Below are 23,807 nucleotides of genomic sequence, written 5' to 3'. Positions count from 1 at the left end.
AGCTACTTTCATCTTTTGGATATGTGAGATCTTAACAGGCCAACACTCTGCCCTATACATCATGTCCTGTCTAACCACCGCTTTATAGAACTTACCTTTGAGTATTGTTGGCACTCTTTTGTCACACAAAACTCCGGATGCTAACCTCCACTTCATCCATCCTACCCTAATACGGTGTGCGACATCTTCATCAATCTCCCTTCCCCCATGGATAAATGACCCAAGGTACTTGAAGCTTCCTCTACTTGGGATAACCTGTGATTCAAGCCTCACATCCACGCCCACTTCCCCCGGCTCAGTGCTGAAAATACACTCCAAGTATTCTGTCTTTGTTCTACTCAGCTTGAAACCTTTAGACTCAAGAGTATGTCTCCAAACTTCCAGTTTCTCGTTAACACTGGTTCGTGACTCATCGATCAGAACTATGTCATCGGCAAATAGCATGCACCATGGCACATCCCCCTGTATATGGTTTGTTAACGCATCCATCACCTGGGCGAATAAGAATGGACTGAGCGCAGAGCCTTGGTGTAACCCCATTTCAACCGAAAAGTGCTCAGAGTTGCCTCCTACCGTCCTAACCCGAGTCTTAGCCCCATCATACATGTCCATAATCGCCATAATATAGGGAATCGGCACACCTTTTGCCTCCAAGTATCTCCATAAAACTTCTCTAGGAACCTTGTCATACGCTTTCTCCAAGTCAATAAACACCATGTGCAGATCCTTCTTTCTCTCTCTGTACAGTTCCACCAACCTCCTAACAAGGTGTATAGCTTCTGTGGTTGAACGACCCGGCATGAACCCGAACTGGTTGTCTGATATAGACACTGTTATCCTCACCCTTGCTTCAACGACCCTCTCCCATACTTTTATGGTATGACTCAGTAATTTGATACCCCTATAATTATTACAACTCTGGATATCACCTTTGTTCTTGTACAATGGGACCACCGTACTCCACCTCCATTCGTCTGGACTGAAATCATGGACTGAAATTAAAGAAGTTGCAAGAAATCGGAGTGGAGATCAGAGAAGAAGATCAAAGAAAAACGATATGCATACAACAAGGGGAATGCTGAAAGTTTCGAAAATGAAACCCCTCTCCTCTACTTATAGGTTGGGTAACACCAAAATCGAGACAAAGAGCCGTAAACGGCACCAAAATCGAAGCGACAGCAGCACAGACACTGCATTAGAAAGATGCGTAATGATGATGCGCGTGGCATGACGTCATCCTACATCAGCCACACCAACCGCAGCCCCGCTGACATTGCCGTCAACTCGACCTCGGCCGATTCGATTCAAGCATCACGACCAAATTTCCTCTGAATGGTTGCAAACAGAATCCGCTCATCGAGGACGTCCATCATCACAACCTCAACAAGTGGAGGGACTAACTGTATTGGTCGAAATTTGGACTGGACTTAATAACTGCAAATGGACGTGGTCGAGGATCAAGCCGACCATGGCACAAGGGCGAGGAGTCGTCTTAAGAGGGATTAGTGTCGAGGTCAAGCAAAAAGTGTACGGAGGCAACGGTAGAAGAAATTTAGAATAGAAAGAAAGAATATTCTATTGGATATTCTTTCTGTTGTACTTTTTAGGGTTTCTTAGGAATATCCCCTATAAATAGGAAGAGATAAAAGAAGGATCTTCACTTTTCGGAGAAGAGCACATTGTAAAGGGTTGACTGATTACATTATTCGATATGCGCTTTTTTTTCGCAAGATCCAAAGATTCCTTGTCCATCTTCATTTTCTATTACTCCATGTTGTTGTTAGGAAGGAGAATCATCCAAGTCATCTAACATTTGGGTGATAAATTCCTCCTTATTGCATTCATTGCCATCATTGAGCATTTGTGGTTGGTTTACATCATTTTCGGATTCAGCCTTACATCATCAATACATCTAAAACATTAGATCTAGTGATTATTATATTTAACTAGGATTCACCCTCTATTTTCTCATTATTTCGTTTTAAGAAAAGGTTTAGCACTTTTATGGTAAAACAATATATATATATATAGTCTGCCTTATAAACACTTTTTCATCAAAAAGTTTAGGCAGCAAGCATACATTCTTTGTTGGAGAATGTTAGCACAAATTAAATGGTATATATTTTTATTTCTTTTAACCCTCCAGTTGAGGTTCGTAAGAGTAGCAAGGTATCTTGTGCCTTTGATTTTATTTATTAAGTCCAAGTCATCCATTCTTTTTAGGCATGGTGAGCGTGGTGCATCCTTTTCTCATTACTGGTAATACCCCACAGGCCTCAACAAATTGAATTCTTTGGAATCGATCAATTTGGAACCTCGTTTTCTGCAGGAAGAAGATTAACTTGCATATATAACATTATTATTAGAAACTTGATAATGTGGGTCATTATCACACTTTAGGATACATGCATGTTGGATCACCCTTAGGTTTATTTCCTTTTTTACGAGAAAAGTATCATTTATTTCTTAGGATATGGTCTTACGAGAAAAGTATCATTTATTTTACTCGGGTAATTCCTGATATAGATATTTATATGGTTTTTTTTCCTTTTCACATGTCATGTCATTAAACATAGTCAATCATTGTGGGAGTAATTCCCATACTAACTAAGGACTAATTAACCAACGGTAAAGTAAGAACCATCGAATCCTTATCTGAGTCCATTTCAATTCCAGGATGGATAATAATAAAGTACTACGTGGTTTTCCCTTGCACCTGCAATAAGTTTTTCCTTTTAAGTAAAACTTTTAGGTGGCGTTTTCTTTCTAAAAGTGCTATAAAAACATCTTCGTAAAGGTAACTGCAAAATCTGAAAACACCGAAAAACTTTTCTCTATTCAATTTGAGTTTTCTCTTGTTTAATGTAGGAGATTTAAACAAAAGTTCCAAGTACAAACTACTGACCAAGAGAGCACAAGGGTGATGTTATGGTAAGAGGCTTTCATGAACAATTGAAACACGGCAAATATCCAATTAAATTAACACAACTGAATTATACATACAAAATCATTATCTAGTTATAACAAATTTTACCTCTTGCAGCCTTAACAAAGTGAAAAAAACCAACTGAAGAGCATAACTCAAGGGATTACCTAGCTTAGTTCTGGTTAAATTAACAGCCATCAGATGTGAATACAAGGGAGCGAATCACAACAAAAGTTTCAAATAAATCATGTATAGGTTTCATGTTTGGCATTTTTTCTTTCACTATAATAAAGGAAACATGCGTAGAAAAGGCATAATTACAGAATATTACTCTTCCATTTAAAACTCTTCAGGTAGGAGACCACCAACAAACTGATAATAGCTACTGCCCAAACTTGGGCTGCTGAGAATTAAGTTGCTCGTGAATGTAGCGGAATTTCTCTTTAAGCTTTTGTACCTGCAAATTTTGACAAGGTTTAAGAAACCAAAATGGAGAAATAACTCCAAGATTGACGGTTACACAAGAAGGAGAATGGAAGGAGTGTGAGTATGTACCCTTTTCAGCTCAATTTCAGTTTGCCGCTTCTGTTGCCCCACAGAATGCCGCAGGTTGGTGATGTCGAAAACATTATCTAAATCATCTTCAAAAGCAGATTCTAAGTCCTCACGAAGCATTGCAGGCAGCTTGTCAACAACAGGCATGAGTAGAAAACAGTTGAACTGCAGATAACAAGTATTTCTTACAATACGAACAAAAAGAGAAATCAGAAGCAACCAAACTTAACATGAATTGATTTCGAATAAGCAAATGAAAGACATAATTGAATAGCTCCAATATTTAAAAGATAACGCGACCTCTGAGGATGGGGTCCAAGCTGGTGTCAATTCGCAAGATGGTGATATGACTAGAAATTTAATGGCAAGATATTTATGAACAATTATCTGGATGAAGGCCTAGGCTCCATTTTCTTTTTTAAAGATTTAGATGTCTGAATAATTATTAAGATATTGTTTCTAAATCTGAAAATGCATATAACTTATCTAAATTAATTAGATCTTACCCTATTAAATATTCTCTTATGTCATGAAATATTCAGTTCAGCTGAGAAAAGCGAACCTTTAGTTCTGTTGATGCCAGGAAATACTCTCTTATGCCATGAAATATTTGTTGAACCAAGGCATAAACAATTCTTTCCGAAGAAGGAGCAAGCCTCCTGTTCCAAAGTGTGCTATCTAAAAGGTCAGCTAGTCTTGTTTCTGTTGTCTGAGTACTTGTATTTGAATCATTCCCTGAAGCCAAATGACTAAGCTTTACATCTGTCCTGGGCTTAACATCCTGCTTGTTATCACTGGCTACAGATGCAGTTGATAAATCTTGAGAAAGACCAGTAGATGTGGAATTACCAATAATGGCAGACTGTTCGGATCCGCCAAATGAATCAAGAAATTGACGTAATCCGGCCCGATTCTGAAACGATAAACAGTACAAATGCAGATATATTAGACCAGCAAAGATTTTTAGGAGGAAAACAGTGAACAAGCTGTTACCAAAGCAAATGATGCATGGCAGTCACTAGGGACTCAGTAAGATCAGGCAGAGGGCAGTCCGGTGCACTAAGCTCCCGCTATGCGCGGCGTCCGGGGAAGGGATCAACGATGGAGTATGTAAAAGATGGAATATAATTCATGGATCAACGACTAGTAAATTTTAATTTGTATGCAGTAAGCAGACCTTATTGTGGAGGGACCATGTCACGTAGCGAGTGGTGCTCACTAAATCCTCCATGCACCTGGAACACGTATAGATACCAAAATACTATACATTAATCAAATGCTGAACTGAAAGCATTTGGCTCAGCATATCAGAAACGCACACAAGAAGTATCCTTCGTGAGCAAGAGAAAAAGCAGTTTCAGACTTCATGCTGCAACAAGGTTGGTAGATACAAAACCAAGAAAGCAGAATGGGCACTAGACCCGCTTAGGTTAATATAAAATTGAAAGGATAGAGATCTTGAATGGTTGTGAAGCCATTCTAATAAACTTCTGAGCTCACTGGGTTATCTGGAAGCACACAAGTTTTAGCATGACAATGACTGAAATTTAGGTGCCGGTATTAGCAAAAGAGAAAACAGAGATAAGAAGCTTACTAAGAAAATTCTTTTACACAAAGCTGACCACTGCCTTGTGTTTATGGAACATATAGTTACAAAATAAAACTGATAGAAAGAAAACTGGGGGAGTATGGGCGGAGCTAGGGGCCGGAAGGGGGACCCCTCTTCGTCGAAAAATCACATTGTGCATATAAGGTCAAATTTTATTTTTTAGTACAAATATCAGATAATGAACCCCATTAGTGAAAATCTTGCCTCCACCACTGGGGGGAATAGAAGAGGAAATTAAGCAACTTGTCGCCAATTGTTAAAGTCAGATATCTTAGACACAGTCAATGATAACCATCCAACAACTCATAGAAACTAAAATTAAAAGAGTAAAACAGGGTAGGATCATTTGGGTTTCCAGATAGTTGGAGCAAAAGAACCTTATGAACACTACAAGCTATTCTACACAACAATAATTGGCAAAAAATAATTTGAACATGAGAGTATAGATGCAGAAAAGCATTTACTTTTCACGGCATGATTTTTCGGTGGATTCTGCAAAATTGTTGAAAGCATCTGCTACACGCCTCAGAAATACATCATGGCCACTCAGGTATTCCCCTTCTTTCTGCAGAAACAAGTCAAACATCAGAGCATTAGTTTTCAGAGGAACATTATGACATTACTAGCATGAATCTTCAAATATTGCAAGGACAGAACAGGTAACAAGCAATACAAAAATAATTTGTACCTGAAGAAGATAAACAGCAATTGGAAGTAACCGTTTCAGAATGTGTAATAGTCTGCAACCCAACTGTATGTAAACGGTGGCAAACTTGGTTAACTTACATAAATATTGTAAAGTTAAGAAGAATGAAATGACGATAAAAAGCAAGAAAAATTACTTACATAAAATAGTTAATGTAGGGATCTATATCCACACGAACTCTACCCATATGGAGAGGGTGTTTTAAAAATGAGGTGGGTTAGAAGGATGGTGATGATTGCTTTTAAATAGCCAGTGCAAATATGAGTACTGTGAAGATTTATTTACGCAACCTAAGTAACCTACCTTACCTCTAAGGTATATAAGATATTTTACTTCATTAGATATAACTTTCGACCCACTGACATTTTTCATTGTGCCACGAATATTCTCTCGTCAATTCTACCCGCATGTTCTGGATAACATGCTGGGTAGGAGAGGGTTAGATTGAAATTATTGTACCTACCATAGGTATGAGTAGCACAAGAATAGAGAAATTTCAAAAGTGGAGGGGTAAGGGTCTTTTAAGACCCAATGCATAGCCTACCCATAAACATCTTCAGTTTAATGTGCCAATGTACAAATAAAGCTCAGTAGTCGATAGAGTTGTTCAGTTGGGGCAACCTATTCACCTATTATAGTTTTCTTCTTTCTTTCTTTTTTTTTTTTTTGACAACAACATATTATAGTCATAACTCCAACTTCTTATTTATTTTTATTTTTTTGGCAACTCATAACTCCCACATCTTATTTTCTAGACGAAACAACAAATCTCCGTCACTCTCTTGGATACAATCTCTCACAGAAAACTTAGCATATTTGCCCTACCCCACATCAAACTTAGCTGAGACTCGAGTTAATTTCACCACCTAGCATAAATCAATTACACATGATTTAACTGCATAACAGATGACAATAAGTAATGACAGCATATTCAGAAAATAATAATAAACGAACGCAACACTAAGTTACCTGATGAAGGAAAGGTTCAAATGTATCACGAGCCTTGGCAACAGCAATTACACAGGCTGTTCTAAATGCTCAATATTTCAAGACAAGGTGAAACAAGAAATTAGCGAACAGGAATCAGAAAATAAAAGGCGAACCTAGACAAAAATGTAAATCATGTTTTCACGTGTATACGCACCTAGAATAGTTAGTTCCATCATGAATGTCTTCAACTCCACATGCATTCACTATTTCTTCCCGTGTAATTGGAGGGCATTTAATTCCTCCAACAACAAAACGGAACTCAGCCATTGCACGATGATATTGGGCCCCTCCATAAAGACGCATGCCTGCATTCTGCAATGGATAACAATTTTGATTAAACTCCCGATAAAGCGTTTCACAGGAAGTCTAGCGGACTTGTCTTGGTCGATAACAGCAGAAAATCAAAGACATGTTGAAAGTGATTATCTCTCCTCTTTCAGCTTCAATTTAAACAAATACTCCTAGTAAACAGCTTAGAATATGAAAAGTTGAAAAACTTGTGTGAACAACTTAGGAACCAGCATCTAATATAACTAGGAAACAGCTAAACCAGTGTTTCAACGCTTTAAACAACACCTACAGAACAAATGATGTGGTTTAATGTATGCAATATGCTTTCCATCAGAATCAACTGTCGAAACCAATTAAAAGACTCAACCTCCCCTCTAGGATATAAGAATCACTGGCATAACAATATATGCTGTGCCTCAATCAGCTGTCACATGTGCATTGAGTGTCCTAGTATCCACTTCCCAAGTTCTCTTTTCTTTTTCCACCTAACCACAGGATCAAAAACTAATACTCCCTCCGTTTCAATTTATGTGAACCCATTTGACTGAGCACGGAGTTTAAGAAAAGAGAGAAGACTTTTGATCTTGTGGTGTAAAATGAGGCACATATATTTTGTGTGGCTATAAATCATTGTGTAAAGGTAAATTGTTTCTAAATAAGGAAAGGGGTCATTCTTTTTGGCACGGACTAAAAAGGAAATAGGTTCACATAAATTGAAACGGAGGGAGTAAAAATTTACAAATAGAGCAGTACTTACAGGTATCAGTTTGTGTGGAAACTGAAGACCATCAGATCCAATAAATGCCCCTCCATTGACCCTCTCATCTTGTAGGGTTTCACCTGCACCCAAACACAGAGTTGAGTTTGCTGAAACCGAAACATATAATAAGTAGGCTTCTGCCTCCAAAAATATTAGAATTTTTCATTTAGACTTAATCACAAAAATCACCTTTTTAGTTGGGTTAATTCAGTCAGTTTCACTTTGTTGTTACGGTTCACTTTCATCTTGTTAAATTACTTACAATACTGAAAACCCCAAATAAAATATTATAAGATAGAATAATACATCTATACAGAGTTTACAGGCACACATACATATGTGCATAGAATAACTAAGGCGGCAAGCAGCCCAGTAGGGTTTTGTTATTTCCAGCTCCATTTCTTTCTTTGGTTTCCTAGATGAAAGTTTCCATTTCCTTTTTATACAGTAATTTCACTCTGCCTCTTTAACTTTGTTTCTTTCATCTTTCAGATTTTCGGTCTTTGACTTCTTAGTTACAGTTTTTGTTTCATGCTGCTGCTGCTGCGCCTGCACTCTCTGCTAGGTACTCACCCTCATGGGCCTTGATCCTAGTGTCTAAGCCATCGGCTATGGAGCAATGGAAGCCGGCCAGCCGACCGGTCTTGTTTATTTTATGCATGCTTTTTATTTCTAATGTCACTTTCAAAATTCTTATTGCAACAAAATTGTAAAGAAAATGGATATGCTCAACCTCAAAGTTAGCTCTGTTAGATAGTTATGTGTAAATAGTCCTAGTCCCATATGTAGTAGGAGTAGAATATGTCCTAGTCCCATATATAGTAGGAGTAGAATATGTATTATATATAGGGCTCATTGTATCATTGTTAATAATAGATTTTTCTCTCGTGCATTCCCACATGGTATCAGAGCTTCAGTGAGAAAATTATCATTGTGCGTCATTCCAGCGACATCCAGGGAGAAAAATCTCATCGCCGTGCAATTTTCCGGCAACTTCGTCTTGTACTGTGCATATACCAGTACCACCATTTGAAACCCTTGTGCGACCAAACCCCAGAAATTTCAGTCCCATCGGAACAGAAAATTCAGTCACCGTGCGTCTTTCCGGTTGGTGACTCAAGATTGATTTGTGTTATCACCTCATAGGTAAGTGTTGTGTGTAAACCAATACTACCATTCTGTTCGCAAAAGTCAGGCGACAAAACCCCAGTCAATCGCTCCGGCAGAAAGTCCCTCACGCGCCTCCACTCACTGCCAAAACTAGGGTTCCGACGAGCTACAATAACTTTTCCGGCGTGCGTGAGCCATTTCGGCCACTTTTTGACAAAACTTCTTCAGGACAACTAACTCGTCCAGTGATTTCAAACCTACCCATATAAATTACATCAAATTCTGACAATTTTTATTTTTTTCGGTGTAAACAGTGCCCTTTTCCGGTGTGAAGTGATTCATGCGTGACTAGTAATTTCCAGAAAAGTTTCTGTGTTTCTGGTGGTGTTTTAGAACCTATTTTGTAGTGTGGAATTTGGCTTAGTCTCACTATTTTCAAATGTTTTCCTAACCTTTTGGCCAACTTCTGTTTATCAGCAACCACCTGATTTTGAGCACCTGGTTTTGTTGCTCAGGGGGAGTCTAGTGGCCTTGTATGTCGAATGATCAGCTTGCAGATATTTTCACCAAGTCCCTCACAGATCCTCGTATTAGTTACATATGTAACAAGCTCGGTACATGTGATTTGTATACACCGACTTGAAGGGGAGTGTTAGATAGTTATGTGTAAATAGTCCTAGTCCCATATGTAGTAGGAGTAGAATATGTCCTAGTGTGTTTTAAAACCTATTTTGTAGTGTGGAATTCGGCTTAGTCTCACTATTTTCAAATTTTTCCTGACTTTTCGGCCAACTTGTGTTTATCAGCAACCACCTAGATTTGACCACCTGGTTTTGTTGCTCAGAGGGAATCTAGTGGCCTTGTATGTCGAATGATCAGCTTGCAGATATTTTCACCAAGTCCCTCACTGATCCTCGTATTAGTTACATATGTAACAAGCTCGGTACATGTGATTTGTATGCATCGGCTTGAGGGGGAGTGTTAGATAGTTATGTGTAAATAGTCCTAGTCCCATATATAGTAGGAGTAGAATATGTCCTAGTCCCATATGTAGTAGGAGTAGAATATGTATTATATATAGGGCTCATTGTATCATTGTTAATAATAGAGTTTTCTCCCGTGCATTCTCACAAGCTCATCGGGAAATGATTGTCCAAGAGCATATAAAGAGACTACGGCTCATACCTTCAAAACTAAAACACAACCCCCCCACCCACCCAACCTCTTTGCACACTCAGGATTAGACACTCAGGAGTGGACAAAATAACATGGGGTCCAACTTTGGGTAACTTGATATCAAGGATGAGTCTGGCTCTAATACTATGTGAGTCCCACATTGGTTGAGGGTATGGACTGTCGGTCCCTTTATATGGTCATGGATAATTCTCATCTCATGAGCTAACTTTTAGGGTTAAGTCCAAGATCCATTCGTTTTACATGATCTCAAGGCAGGCAAAGGCCGTGAGTTCAAGTCACACTGTCACCCGTTATTGAAACAAATTTCTAAGTACTTAACTCATGAAAAGAATTAGACCCGCACGTGATGGGGCATATTGCACATCTAACATAAAGAAATAAATGAGTCCCCCTCTCTAACAGCGTAACCCTTAGATAAGATGGGTACACAATTCAACAAGAATTAAATTATATCCCCATCCATGGAACTTTTAACTCTGTATACTAAGTTGGCATCATAGTAAACTATCGTGTTTTATTTGCTCGTACATGTTCATTTAAGACCTTGATCATGATCGACCCCTCTTTGCTCCAACCTAGCAAGAGCTCAACAATTTATTTTGGCATGATCCAACTCATGCCCAGAATTACCAGAAACATATTCCACAGCTGCCTAGTGACCCTACAATGCAAGAAGAGGTGGCCAACTTCTTCCAAATGCTCTTCACACAATGGACATCTACTGCACAGTTGAAAGCCCCTCTTTTGGAGGTTCAATTGTGTGAGACAAGCCTCCCGAGCAACAATCCAAGAAAACAAGAAACCTTCAAAGGAGCCTTGCTTCTCCAAACCTTTTCCCAAGGACATAATACCTCGTCACTGCTAGAATCCAGCATGGATTTTATGGTTACTTTGTGATGTATTATTTTTATTTTGGTGTAGAAGTAGTTGGTCTTCGAGCTGGTATAGTTATTACACGTATTTTTCCTGTTCTCTGGGTAGGAATTAGTCGGTTGTAAAAACAAAAGTGACAAGACAATTACATTTTCAAACCCAAGAATTGCAAAGTGAAATTTGAGGCAACAACATAGAAGCTAGAAAAAGCAATCAAAACAAAACTAAATGGACCTAGCTAATACTGTCAAGTTTATGGATATTGAAAACTAAAAACTAGGTATTTAACTGAATAAGGGGACAGAAACGAAGAATGTGGTATTCGAAATAGAATAATGAATAATCCATATAGTCAGTTTAATTTGCATTTCCAACCTTCTTCATTGCTGAAAATCAACACATTTAAAATCTTCTATCTTTTGAAAATGGCATTCCAAGACGCAAAACTGCAGGCAAACTACTTTGCAGAATATGATTTGAACTTCCAATGAATTCCAGATAAAAGAATCACCTCTAAAGAAAGATAAATGATCATTGGAGAGCAGAAAAACGGAAGAGAACATATGGTCACTCTTGGACTCTTAGTTTATGTCAACACAGAAATTTTCATTTGCTAAAACTGAATACACCATCACGCAAAACTTTCAAAAGATACAGCGCCTTTATAAATCAGAAATATCAAGCATAATTTACCGAATTTGTCTGGTGGTGCAATAACCGTTCCTTTCAACAACAGTGACAGCTGAGAAATAATAAAAATTCAGTCAGGTGGCTTATCTAACAAAACGACGCAGTTCACTTTCAGAATGAGCTAACGGTAAGATAAAAGTGAACCAGTAAGAACCATTAAGCAAGCAAAAGAAACACGACTAGTGTAGAAACGACATGGGGACCACTTGAAGGACGATCTTTCCCTTAATCCATAAAAAGAAAAAGATATTATGCAATGAAGATAGAATTTCAGGCATATGTGGTGTGGGAAAAACTTTACACCTTGGTCAAAAATAGATCATGGAAAGTTCTTCCTTTCTCCTTCAGTTTTGCTTCATTCAAAGAGCTGGAACAGACAAATAGATATCAAATTGGAAAAGTATAAAAAGATTACAGAGATGCATAAAATGTTCTTGCCAGGACCAATGATAATAGATGAGTATAGATCCCTCTATGAACCGTAAAATAAAATACTCATCACTGCCATGTCAAATTATCCCTTCTTCATTATCCAGCCTAAAAGAGTAGCTGCATACCTGAGTTGTTGATCTAATTCACTCAGCTTTCTAGTGCTGCTCCGGTACTCTTTCTCGAGGAGGGGAATAATTGATGGCACACTGTCCATGTACCTGCGTAACAATACATTCGAAGGTTAAGTTTCAGAATCTAATGGCAAAAGAAATGAAAGACTTGAGGCATATAAAAAGGAGAAAAAAACAAAAAGAAAAAAGATTACCTTTTCAGGAGCAACTCCTCCAAGAATAGCCTAAGGCTGCTAACACCTATTCTGCTTCTTTCGTGCTTTGAAAGTGCTCTGCCCAACTTCTCCTCCAATGCTACTAAATCTTCCACCTCCCGTGATGAAATAGCCTGTCAATCGCAGCAGTAAAAATGTATTCCACAGGATATTGCAACCTAGCTCTATTCATCTACCTTCAACATGGAATCATAATGGTAAACCTGTCAAACAAATTCTTATGATATTTTTCCTTTTCATTTAATGATAATGGTACACCTTTAGCACATCAAGTCTTTTTGTCATTGATTCAGGCTCATGTACAAACCTTTGAACTGCAGCTAACGGGATCTAAGTAGCTCCTACAATAAGGTAATACACTTGAAGTGATACAGCAACCCTGAATTTGCTGGAACTCTAGAAGAAGGAAGAGAAGACGTAGGCCTGGGATGTTTCCCCACTAGCCATCATGTGGGCCTTGTGGAAAGAGAGAAATAAAAGAGCTTTTAAGGGGACAAAAATGATTTTGTACACTTGGAAAAGCCTTTTATTCTTAGTTACTTTTAGTGCACCAATGAAATTTCTGCCTGTATAGAAGATCGGGCGTCATTTGTAGAGAACCATACTATGTAGGTTATTTACTTTTCGGTATATGCCTTGTACATAGGAGATCTACCACATTACTAAAGCTACTTTATCAAAAAATTGCAGAAGACATTTTCCCGATAACATGCATTTGTGATATCACTACTATGTTATACAGAACCAATGGGTTTTTCCAGAATGTAATATCCCACATGCATTCTTTCTACAGATTTTCAAGTTATTGCACCACAGAACGGAAATCACACCAACATGAATGTAGATAACATACCTAGAGAATCTCTTCAAAGTAACACAAGCCACATCACAGGTTTAACATAAATGCTTGTTGTATTCCAGAAGAAATAGTTGAGATTGCATGTTAAGAGCTTTTGTGCTCTTTATTGGATTAGTTAATTGACCAACGGCATGCTCATCAATTCACAGATGTGCACTATGTTCTATATTCTGCTATAGACGATGTTATTGATACAATGAAGGAACTGAAAGTCAATTTTCCCGGTCATTGCTTTTGTAAAGAGCCAAAAAAAAAATATCAAAATCAAATGGCATAAGGTGAAATAGCGCAAGATCTCTACTAAATATTTAATCATCGATTTTTTACTCTTAGCATTCCCAACCACATGACAAGTAGTTGTTAACCTGAGGAAAGCCCGGTCACACTCACTAACTCTATGAAATGCCAAAATAAAGCGAGACTGAAATGCAATTTGTTTGGATTTCTTGCTTGTAATTCACTGAAAAAAGCAGTAGTACAAATTTCAACTAACTTTTCCCCCACTATCGTGATTTTCTCGTAGAAAAAAATAGGCATATGGCACATGGAGCTTGAGAGGTCATAAATTGAACCTGTTTGAACTCATCATTGGATCTGAAAACTGATTCAGGTCCAAAACCAACTCTCCCAGAAGGAACAGATGTAAAAAAGGGAGAATCACCCAACATAAATCCATCAAGTGTACTTGCTGGTGGTGAAAGGAAAACTTCAACATCAGAAGCTCGTGCGAACTGAGGTATTTTCGTATCAAGCTTCGTTGCAACAACTACAGTCCTTGAAAGCTCAGGATCAATCTGTATAAGGTTCAACATACCGAAAAAGTAAAGCATATGTACTAGTGGCAAAGCAAGGAATTTTTAAAAGAGGACTCAATAAAATACTAGAATGTCAAAATTGGGATTTAAACTTCTGATACCACGCAATTGTTGAATACCCTTTACCATTACACTAGATTTTTCCCGTGTCAAGGGGATTCAACAGTTTACATTTAACCAAGAAATACATTTTTACCATGTTTACACAGTACAATTTTTTAACAAAGGGGATGCAATTGAACCCCCTTCCCCTTGCTAGCTCAGCCCCTGATTCTACACAAAACTCAAGAGCACACAAACATCTGAACATGCTTTGTTTACAAGGTAACATCGAAAAGCATCTATCTTAGTTGTTTCAACCAGTTTGGCATATAAAGGGTTATTACCTTAATTTTTCCAGCACATCTCATAATATAGTCAAAACTTTGAGCAAACTTTAAGCTACAAGTTATCAGGAGCAAAAATTATAAGTAACAAACTAGGATTAAACAGGCAATACCTGCATTACGACCCTCCTCGTAGTTGCATTGCTCCAATCATTACAATCTTCCAGGCACAATATAATGAATTCCCTGTGCTGCATTTTCGCTCGCACCAATGACTCCACTGCACGAGCTTGAGCCTATATTTTATACGGTCTCAAGATTCAAATAATTATGTGTTTCCATATTTCGCAATTTTTAAAAAGATGCACAAGAATTGACCTGTAGAGCTCGATTTTTCCGACTAGGTGCTGGAGCAACAAGTCCTGGAGTGTCAATGATAGTAAGGTTGGGGCAATATTTGTATTCGATTCTGATGATTATCTCTTTTGCAGAAAACTGGCATGTTTCCTTCTCCAACCTCATGTTTTCAGCCTCAATATATGCCTACAAAAGACACAATATAATCAGTAAAAGTTTACTCCCCCTGTCCCAATGTTTGACAAGTCACAAAGTTTAAAGAAAAAAAGTTTGACACATAAACTAAATAATATGCGAAGTACCAAAATTTCCCTTACTATTGTTAGCTATAGAGTTCAACCTATATACATCGACAGTATAAAAAAGAATTACACTATTAGGTCAAATTTACCTATTATAGCAGGTAACTTGCCTAATTCGCAATATTATAAATCTCTCTTTTATGAAGGGTTACATATAGATATCTTTTGGCTGACAATGTAAAAGTTGTGTACACCATCGGTCTGTATAAGCTAAACTCTTAACTAAATAGCATGTCCTTTGATATTTTTCTCAAACTTTTATACTATGTTCTAGTTTATTTGGCACTATTTCCTTATTAGTCCCTTCCAAAAAGAATGACACATTTCTATATTTGAAAAGTTTTGACTTTAAACTTCTCATTTCACCCTTAAGAAGTTTTTATAGACACAAAAGTTATGGCACGTTCAAGACCACAAGTTTCAAAGTCTTTATTTCATTCTTAAACTCCCTGCCGATGTCACATAAATTGAAAGTAAAATGCATCAACTGTGACGATTTTTTTAGATGGGAGTATCAACTAGTCCAAAGCAGTCATCCCATTGAACGAATGATAAGATTAAATAGTTTTAAATATACAATTGTGACCATCTTTTTAGACTGATGACTAAAAAGGAAAATGCACCAATGCGACATAAAACGAAACGGAGCGATTATTAACTAGCATATGAATTTACTCAACGACTGGCATACATACAACACACATTCGTAACAACATAAGCATTTTTAATACCTGAATTTCTTGTAGCGATTTTTCATGAGAAACAGAGGGGTCAGAATCAGACAAGAGATGGCAAAGGGGAGAGTCACATTCGGGATTGTATTTCATGTGAAGAGTAATAGGGCGGCGAGTCTTGGTTCCACCACCGACGTGGTTGAATTGGAAGCCCATTAGTGCTTCCACCAGTGCGCTCTTCCCGTCCGTCTGGTGGCCCACTACCAGCACTGCTGGTGCGTCAAATGGAGTGTCGAATTCCTGAGCTAAACCGTGTAGCTCATTGTACGCCTCGTATAGCCTCCATTGCCCTTCTAAATCGTCCATCTTTTTGCTACCAGCCGCGGATTCTGGTGAACTTTCTTCGCCCGCCATTTTCAGAGAGTTGAACAGTAGAAAAAGCGTGCGAGCTCCAGGGGGCAGAAGCGGGTAGTGTGACTAGTGAGTGTGTGACTATTTGTAAAGCTTTTATCTCAAGTTTTTGGGTTGTTATGCTTTTCTTTTCTTGGATTTTGGAACCACGCAAATAATGCCGAATGGATTGGGATAAAGCCATGTTGTTTGGGCCGCGTTATTTTCAGTTGGGCCACTGAAAGAGAGTTTGTTTTGGATCTTTCCTTTTTCATTTTTTTCTTTTTTTTTTAATGGTTTTCTTCCTTTTTTTCCAAATTACATAAAAAAGGTAATGAAAAACAAATTATCCCCAAAACAAGCCACTCTTTTTCTCTTTTACTTCATGTAAACACATAGTAAGATTTTAACCTAACATCTAAGTTCTAACCTAAGTGATGTAGAGTGAAGTTGTAACCTAATATCAACAGAGGCAGATCCAGGATTTGAGGTTTATGGGTTTGTACCGTAATTTCAAATTAATATGCAATAATAACTGGGTTCACAGTCAGATATTTATCAATATTTAGTGAATTTTTTAATATAAATACAGGATCTACGCAAGAGTTACTGGGTTCCCGGGAACCCATAATCTATGCACTAGGTCCGCCTCTGAATATCAAAGTTTGTTCTAGCACATAAATTGTCATTTATGTCATGAATATGTATGTATGCAACTATGTATACATAGCTATTTCATTTGGTTAAAAACTAATCAAGCCTACAAATAATTTTTCTTGTTTTAGGTAATTACTGAAAATTGTATTTTAGTTTTTTCCTCTCACAAAGTGGGACGTATTCAAAAATATTTTCACGACCTTACACCATCTAGCACGCTCTAGTAAGAAAATTCTAAACACTCTACTCTATAATAGTAGGTTGAGCCGACTGTCTATTGGAAACAACCTCTTTATCCTCACAAAATAGCTACCCTCCCCAGACCTCACGGTGTGGGATAAGACTGGGTATGTTATTATTGTTGTTATACTACTATATGAACCAGAGTCCCTATCATCTAAGCACCTTCACCTTAACTGTGTGATGTTTGGTAAGTAATAAATTTGTTGCAGCTTGATATGGTTGACTTTTAAGTATTAGGGATCTAATTGGAAAGTTTTTGCATCAAACAGTTTTATAAAGTAGTAAATACTGGTAATATATAATTAAAATAATAGGAATCTTGCACCTGAACTTTTTATAGTATAGGCACGTTAAAACGAAAATTGGTGAGGCATGTCATGTATAGAAGATACCCGTATTGTGGGGTTCTTACTTTGGTAGCGAATTGGTTTTTGAGTAAATAAAACTTTGCCATCCTCCATTGCCATGCTTCTCTATTGATTCTGATGTTTTGGTGGTTGTAGTTCTTTTAGATTTGTTTTTCATATGCGACGAGAACATTGACATCTTGCTATTCTCTTCATTTTCTTTTCCTTGAGGAGGTAATCACTGTTTTCGTCTCAATTATCATAACTTTACAAACCATAAAAAGAGAAATTTCAAGAATTAGGATTACAGTCTAATAATTGTAACTCCGCTCTTTACATTAATTAAATGTAATATTCAAATTTTAAGAATGGTTTTTCCCTCTGCTTCCATCAGCGTTTCGCTATTCATGAGCCCACTCCTCCCATTAGAATTCAAAAAGGGAAAAGAAAGAGAAGGAGAAAAAAAAATAGGCATTCAGCTTAAACCAGAGCAATGAATCCTTAATCTTAGTCTAAACATTAGTAATAAGTATTAGCAATCGGTATGCAGCAACTAAATCATTTTTTTTTTTGAAATTAGTAATTTTTTTTGGTAATTAAATTTTATTATTATCAGGAAAAATATTAACAAGTATAGTAGCAACCCTATCAAATATTCACTTAGATTTGGACATGCAGCCCCAAATCTAGTGTCCTCGTTACTACACGACTACTTTGCTATAACAATCTAAAGGTAAAAATTGAAATCCTGTAATTTCCTAACTAGTTTAGAATTCAAAATTCCTCGACAATGCACCTCTTGAACTATCATTCTAGTCATCTCCACGCAGCTTCTTTGTTTTCCACGAAGTATTCGCTAGTTTCTTTCTTGCCAAATGTAGTACACAATGCAGGTTAGAAGGATTCTATATATTGTGGATATTTATTTCTTGCTTGTTGCATGCCTTACAGCCCATTGTATCTCTTCATTCCAACCCTTCACATCTTTTGTTATGCCCAGCCATTGTAGCAATTTCCTTTATATTGTTGTTGAATAATTGTATTTAAAGAAAAGGTGATCATGATTCTCTGATGCTCTTTCACATAACGAGCAATCTGAACTGACTGATATTCCCCAACCAAGGAGTCTGTCCCTCGTGTATAGTCTTCCAAGAATCGCCAAATACAAGATGAAAATCCATTTTGGGCTACTGGTGTTGTTACAAATTAGTCTCTTCCACTCAACTTTAGGTAATTCACCTATGAGTTTATCATATATGTACCTGATGGAATAGCTCTTCATATTCATCACCTCTTCCACTCTTATATTTGCTTCATTCAAGTATTTTGCAGCACCAAGAATTTTCCGAGAGAGCCAAGAAGCTTGTTTTACATTCACATTCCATATTACCTGTTGTTTGATATAGTATGTGTGTATCAACTGTATCCACAAGCGATCATTCTTCTTGTTCAGATTTCATAGTTTCTTGAGTAAAGCAGCTCTGTTCCATATTAGGATATCCGTTATGTTCAAACCACCTGCAGACTTTGGCCAACACAATTGCTTCCAGGATACTAAAGCTTTAGCCCTGCTTTCAGCTTCACCTGTCCAAAGGAATCTTTTACAAATTGTCTCAATTCCTTGAATACTCTTCTTTAGTAAAGGAAAGATTTGTGACCAAAACGATTGAATAGCAAACAATACACTCTTGATCAATTGCAACCTTCCTGCATACGATAGAAATTTTGTTGTCCAATACTTGATTCTGCCTAACGTCTTGTCCAATAGAGGTTAGCATTGAGTTATAGATAGCCTTAGTACTCAATGGAACCTCTAAATATCTGAAAGGTAGAGTGCATGTAGAGAAACTTAAGCATTAAATGATCTGTTGCTGGATTTCCTTTAAGACCCCTTCAAAGTAGATAAAGCTTTTGTCTTGGTTTGCAATCAGACCCGAGGATCTAGAAAATTGATCAAAACACTCATATAGCAGCTGAATGGATACCACATCACCCCTACAGAACAACAACAACCATTTGCAAAACTGATTTTGACTATATTCAGCTTCTCACACCTGGGATGGTAGTTAAAATCAGGTTTCTCCTTGAGAGTCTTTAAAATTATGGTTAGGTACTCCATGGCTAGAACAAAGAGATATGGTGACAATGGATCTCCTTGTCTAACTCCTCTTTTGGCATCAAAAGGACTTGTTGGCTTTCCATTGACAACTATAGAATAGGACACTGTAGTGACACATGTCATGATCCATGAGAGAAACTTTCCTGGAATACTCATTTTTGTGAGAACTTGCTCAAGAAAACTTCATTCTATAGAATCATACACTTTTTGCATATCAATCTTGACCATACATCTGGGTGGTACACCTTTTCTCCCATAACCTTTAACAAGCTCATTCCCCAATAGAATATTATCATTCAACACTCTACCTGGTACAAATGTTGCTTGACTCATATCTACTAGGGATCCCATTACTGGTTGTAGCCTGCTTGTGAGCATTTTGAAATAATATTATATATAATAGTACAACAGGATATTGGCCTGAACTGGTTGATAGAAGAAGGGTTCTTCACTTTAGGGATCAGAGTAATTGATGTACTGTTTACTGGCTTGTACGTTAATCCTTCATCAAAGAATTTCAACATAGCCTAAGTAATATCCTCACCAACTATGTGCCAAGTCATTTTGTAAAAATATGCATTAAAGTCATCCATACCTGGTGCCTTAGAATCTCCTATCCCATGCAGTGCTTGCTAGGGGTGGGCATCGGTCGGTTCGGTTCACTTATGAATCTTATTGGTTTTGCCTATCGGTTATCGGTTTACAAATATCATAACTTGATAACCAAACCGATAAGATATTAGTTATCAGTTATCGGTTAATCGGTTATCGATCATTATCGGTTTACCCGATAAGATAAAACAACTAAAACAGTTTCGCAATGTATAAAACCGTTTCGGTAAAATCAGTGTTCTTAAGATCTTCTTTGTTCAAACGACTAGCAGTAACTCTTTGTACATATATATCTATTTTTTTACTATAGTACAGAATTATGTATATAGATTAAAAAGTTTATTAGTTATGAAATACAAATTTTATAACAACTGACACAAGATAACTTTGTAACAGCTCAACAATTAAAGCACACGACAAATCTCACTTCAGCTTTCAAATAAACTAAGAAAAATCCAAAGCTAGAATGCTTTCAAACAAGCTAAGAAAAAAAATGAAGATGAAGCAACTAAAAACTTACACGAAGAATCAAGATAAAGCTGAAGAATACGGCGGAGAAATGCGCCTGAAGAGTGAAGTGAAGATGCGACTGAAGAATCTGATGGATCTGAGAAATGAAGTGAAGATGCAACTGAAGAGTGAAAGAAAGAAGCTGAGAAATACGACTGACGCTGGCCTGAGTCTTGACGGGCTGACTGGTGAGGGCGTGAGGCAGAGAAACTAAGAAAGAATAGGGAAATCAAAGAGTGAACTATGAATTATGAAACCTAGTATGTATATACTTAAGGGTAAACTAGTAAATTAGTTAATCCTTATTGGGTTATCGGTTTTACCCAATAACAGAATTACCAAACCAAGCCCGAACCGATAACCCAATATTAAAAAAAATTTAACCCGTTACCGAACCGTTAACTCAATAACCCAATACCGATAACCCAATAAATAATTAACGGTTCGGAGTATCGGTTTTACCCTATATATGCATACCCCTAGTGCTTGCAACACATCTTCTTTAGTGAAAGGAGCAATAAGTTGTAACTGCTGAGATCTTGTAAGCCCTGGTCCTTTCCTCATTATACTAGGATTAATAGCAGGTATGTTATTAGTTGATCTTCCTAGCAATCCTCTATAGAACCCCACTACTTCTTTCTCAATACCTTCTGGAGTGTTGATCAATCTACCATCTTCAGCTATTAGGAATTTGAGTTGATTCTGTGCTACTCTTCCTTTCATGCTTGCAAAGAAAAAGCTATATTGGAGTCTCCCAATTGGAGCCATTGAATTCTAGATCTTTGTATGTATATGCTCTCCTCTATCTTGCTCCATTTTTTCAATTGTTGTTTTGTGTTTCTCTCTATTTCAAACATGTCTTCAGGTGTTGTAGTGGTTCTCATCTGAGCTTGTATGTTAGCTAAAGTTTCCCTTAGTTGTTGCACCTTACTTGTTGTACTGACAAACTCCTTCCTGTTCAGAATTTTAAGAACCAGTTTGACATTCTTCAAATTGTACCAGGTACCTTTCATATTCCTGTTATCCTTGCCCCATCTGTCTCTATTTATATTTTCAAATCTGGATGATCGGCCAGGCAGTTGAAAAACTTGAAAGGTTTCCCTTTAGAATCCATTTCTGATCCAGCTCTATACACAATGGAGAGTGATCAGAAAATTTAGGATCCATCACATTAACTTGCATTGGTGGCATGCTCATCATCCAGTGTGCATTAACAATGGCTCTGTCAATTCTGCTATAGACATGGTTGTTTGTCCATGTATAGGATCTATCCACATTATTAAGTTCATTCAGTTTGCAATCCTACATCAGAGATCTGAAGTCCTTGATCTCATTTTCATGCACTATTGTACCATTTACCCTGTCCTCAATATCCATTACTGCATTAAAATCTCCCATGATTAACCAAAAGTTAGCCATCTGGGAGTCTATTCTCCTTAATGCTTCCCACATATCACACATGTGAGCAATTGTATGTAATCCATAAATAGCTGTAAAAGCAAACTGCTTGCTAGAACTGCTATTTTGAACTATGTCATGAATGTACTGAGTATGAGTCTGAATCAAAGTAAACTGAATACTATTTGGATCCCAAAGAATCCATATTCTTCCCTTATCACCTGCTGATCTATTTAAGCACTAATTCCACCCTAGTGCACATTTATTAATAATCTCTTTTTCTTTATTATCCTGCACTCTATGTTCTACTATTGCTATAAGACTAATTTTTTTTTATTTTTCAAGAAAATTTTCATCTCATTCTGCTTATATACCTTATTGAAACCCCTCACATTCCATATAACTATCTTCATATAGATTTTGGATTGGGTGGTGCTTTTCCTTCAACTGCTCCCATACTACTTCCAGCATTGTCTTCATCTGCCCATCTTGGATTTCCTTCCAGTGCTTCCTCTCTTAATGGAGAGAAACCATTGTTAGTAGTGCGAACTTGTTGAATTGGACTTGTCAGTCCTCCTCTACCTTTAGCTTTTGTCCACACTTGTTGATTACCTTTTAACTCCTGAAGTTCAATCTGCTGCACTTGAACTATTTGCTTACCTGTTTCCTTTCCTGCTTACTTTACTGGCCCTATTGCAACCCACTGAGCTGCTGGTTTTGCATTCTTTGCCTGCTGCATATTTTCATTTACGATATTACTTCTTCCTTGTTGTTTAAGCATTACTGGTCTTTGTTGTTGCTGTAAGCACGTGATTTTTGCCCTATATGAGAATTACTCCCAAAAAAAAAATTCAAAAATAAAATGAATTTTCTTGGTGTGCCATTTTGTGATATTTTGTGACATTTTGAATAATTATTTGTATTTGTTTATGCATGTTTATTTGCTAAATTAATAAAAAATACAAAAATATGTCACATTTGCATGTAGGATTTAATTCTATAATTGTTACTAATTAAATTTGTTTACAAAAAATTAAAAATTACAAAAATAGGCATCGTTTGCATTTTTAGCATTTAATGACCAAATATACAATTTTATGCTTAATTAATACTTAATTGTGCGTTAATTATTATTAGGAGTTAATTTGCGATTAATTTAGTTCTTAATAATAGTTTAAGTATTTTTATAATTTAGTTTTAGAAAAATAAAAGAAGAAAAGAGAGCGAAAATATAAAGAAAGTCGGAATTAGGCCTCTTCTTCAACTTCAAGCCACAGGCCCAAAAAATGGCCCAATCTTCCCTACGACCCAGTCCATTTCGAACTGGGTCGACCCAGTCCATAACCCAACACCCCTATTATTTTACAAACAAAATAAAACAAAAAAAAAAAAAAAAAAAAAACCCCTAAGCCCCCCCCCCCCCCCATTTCTCCTTCTTCTTCCTCAAAAAACTCCATTCCAACCATGGCTGCCCCTCTCCCATTCCCTTTATCCCCACATCACACTCACACACACACTCACCAAACACCTCCAAGCTGACCTCCCATGAACTGATGAACGACCTCAAACTCCATAAACGACCTCAAGAAAACTCCATCGCTGCTGTTTTTTTTTTTTTTTCTTCTTCTTCCTCCCCCTTGCGTCCCATGAACGACCATCTGTTGGATGACCTCATCGCCGGACAGAATCCCAGACGAACCCAGTCGCCAGGTT

General features: G+C 37.2%; 2 protein-coding genes across 3 annotated transcripts; both read right to left on the bottom strand.

Moving 5' to 3' along the window:
* Positions 1-3,081: 3,081 nt before the first annotated feature.
* On the bottom strand, positions 3,082-16,312 carry LOC104246994 (dynamin-like protein ARC5). Of its 2 annotated transcripts, XM_009802918.2 has the most exons (18): positions 15,876-16,312; positions 14,864-15,028; positions 14,659-14,781; positions 13,917-14,138; positions 12,465-12,598; positions 12,265-12,357; positions 12,011-12,074; positions 11,711-11,759; positions 7,835-7,917; positions 6,941-7,098; positions 6,766-6,826; positions 5,779-5,841; positions 5,555-5,655; positions 4,659-4,716; positions 4,331-4,394; positions 4,044-4,216; positions 3,482-3,646; positions 3,082-3,383 (listed from the first exon to the last, which is right to left on the bottom strand). In XM_009802918.2, the coding sequence occupies exons 1-18, from the start codon at positions 16,230-16,232 to the stop codon at positions 3,309-3,311; spliced, it is 2,208 nt and encodes a 735-aa protein (XP_009801220.1). In that variant the 5' UTR covers positions 16,233-16,312; the 3' UTR covers positions 3,082-3,308. The 2 variants fall into 2 exon arrangements, with proteins under 2 accessions (XP_009801220.1, XP_009801219.1); XM_009802917.2 differs by having other exon boundaries at positions 4,044-4,394.
* Positions 16,313-21,415: 5,103 nt separating this feature from the next.
* LOC138873434 (uncharacterized) lies at positions 21,416-22,507 on the bottom strand. The gene is made up of 4 exons (XM_070151905.1): positions 22,469-22,507; positions 22,056-22,253; positions 21,769-21,998; positions 21,416-21,650 (listed from the first exon to the last, which is right to left on the bottom strand). The coding sequence occupies exons 1-4, from the start codon at positions 22,505-22,507 to the stop codon at positions 21,416-21,418; spliced, it is 702 nt and encodes a 233-aa protein (XP_070008006.1).
* Positions 22,508-23,807: the final 1,300 nt, after the last annotated feature.

Source organism: Nicotiana sylvestris, chromosome 7 (assembly GCF_000393655.2).
Source record: "Nicotiana sylvestris chromosome 7, ASM39365v2, whole genome shotgun sequence".
NCBI lineage: Eukaryota > Viridiplantae > Streptophyta > Magnoliopsida > Solanales > Solanaceae > Nicotiana > Nicotiana sylvestris.
Note: the sequence above shows the minus strand (reverse complement) of the source record. Positions and strands in the feature narration are given on the sequence as shown.

Excerpts from the sequence above, each read along its gene's own strand:
- LOC104246994 (XM_009802917.2), bottom strand. The coding sequence starts at position 16,232 with ATGGCGGGCGAAGAAAGTTCACCAGAATCCGCGGCTGGTAGCAAAAAG. Across the intron at positions 14,139-14,658 it reads CGAGGAGGGTCGTAATGCAG|ATTGATCCTGAGCTTTCAAG; the intron begins GTATTGCCTGTT and ends AACCTTATACAG. Across the intron at positions 4,717-5,554 it reads GAAAAATCATGCCGTGAAAA|GTGCATGGAGGATTTAGTGA; the intron begins GTAAATGCTTTT and ends TACGTGTTCCAG.
- LOC138873434 (XM_070151905.1), bottom strand. The coding sequence starts at position 22,507 with ATGAAGATAGTTATATGGAATGTGAGGGGTTTCAATAAG. Across the intron at positions 21,999-22,055 it reads TAATGGATATTGAGGACAGG|GATTGCAAACTGAATGAACT; the intron begins GTAAATGGTACA and ends TCTCTGATGTAG. Across the intron at positions 21,651-21,768 it reads TCAAGTTTTTCAACTGCCTG|GAAGGAGTTTGTCAGTACAA; the intron begins GCCGATCATCCA and ends AATTCTGAACAG.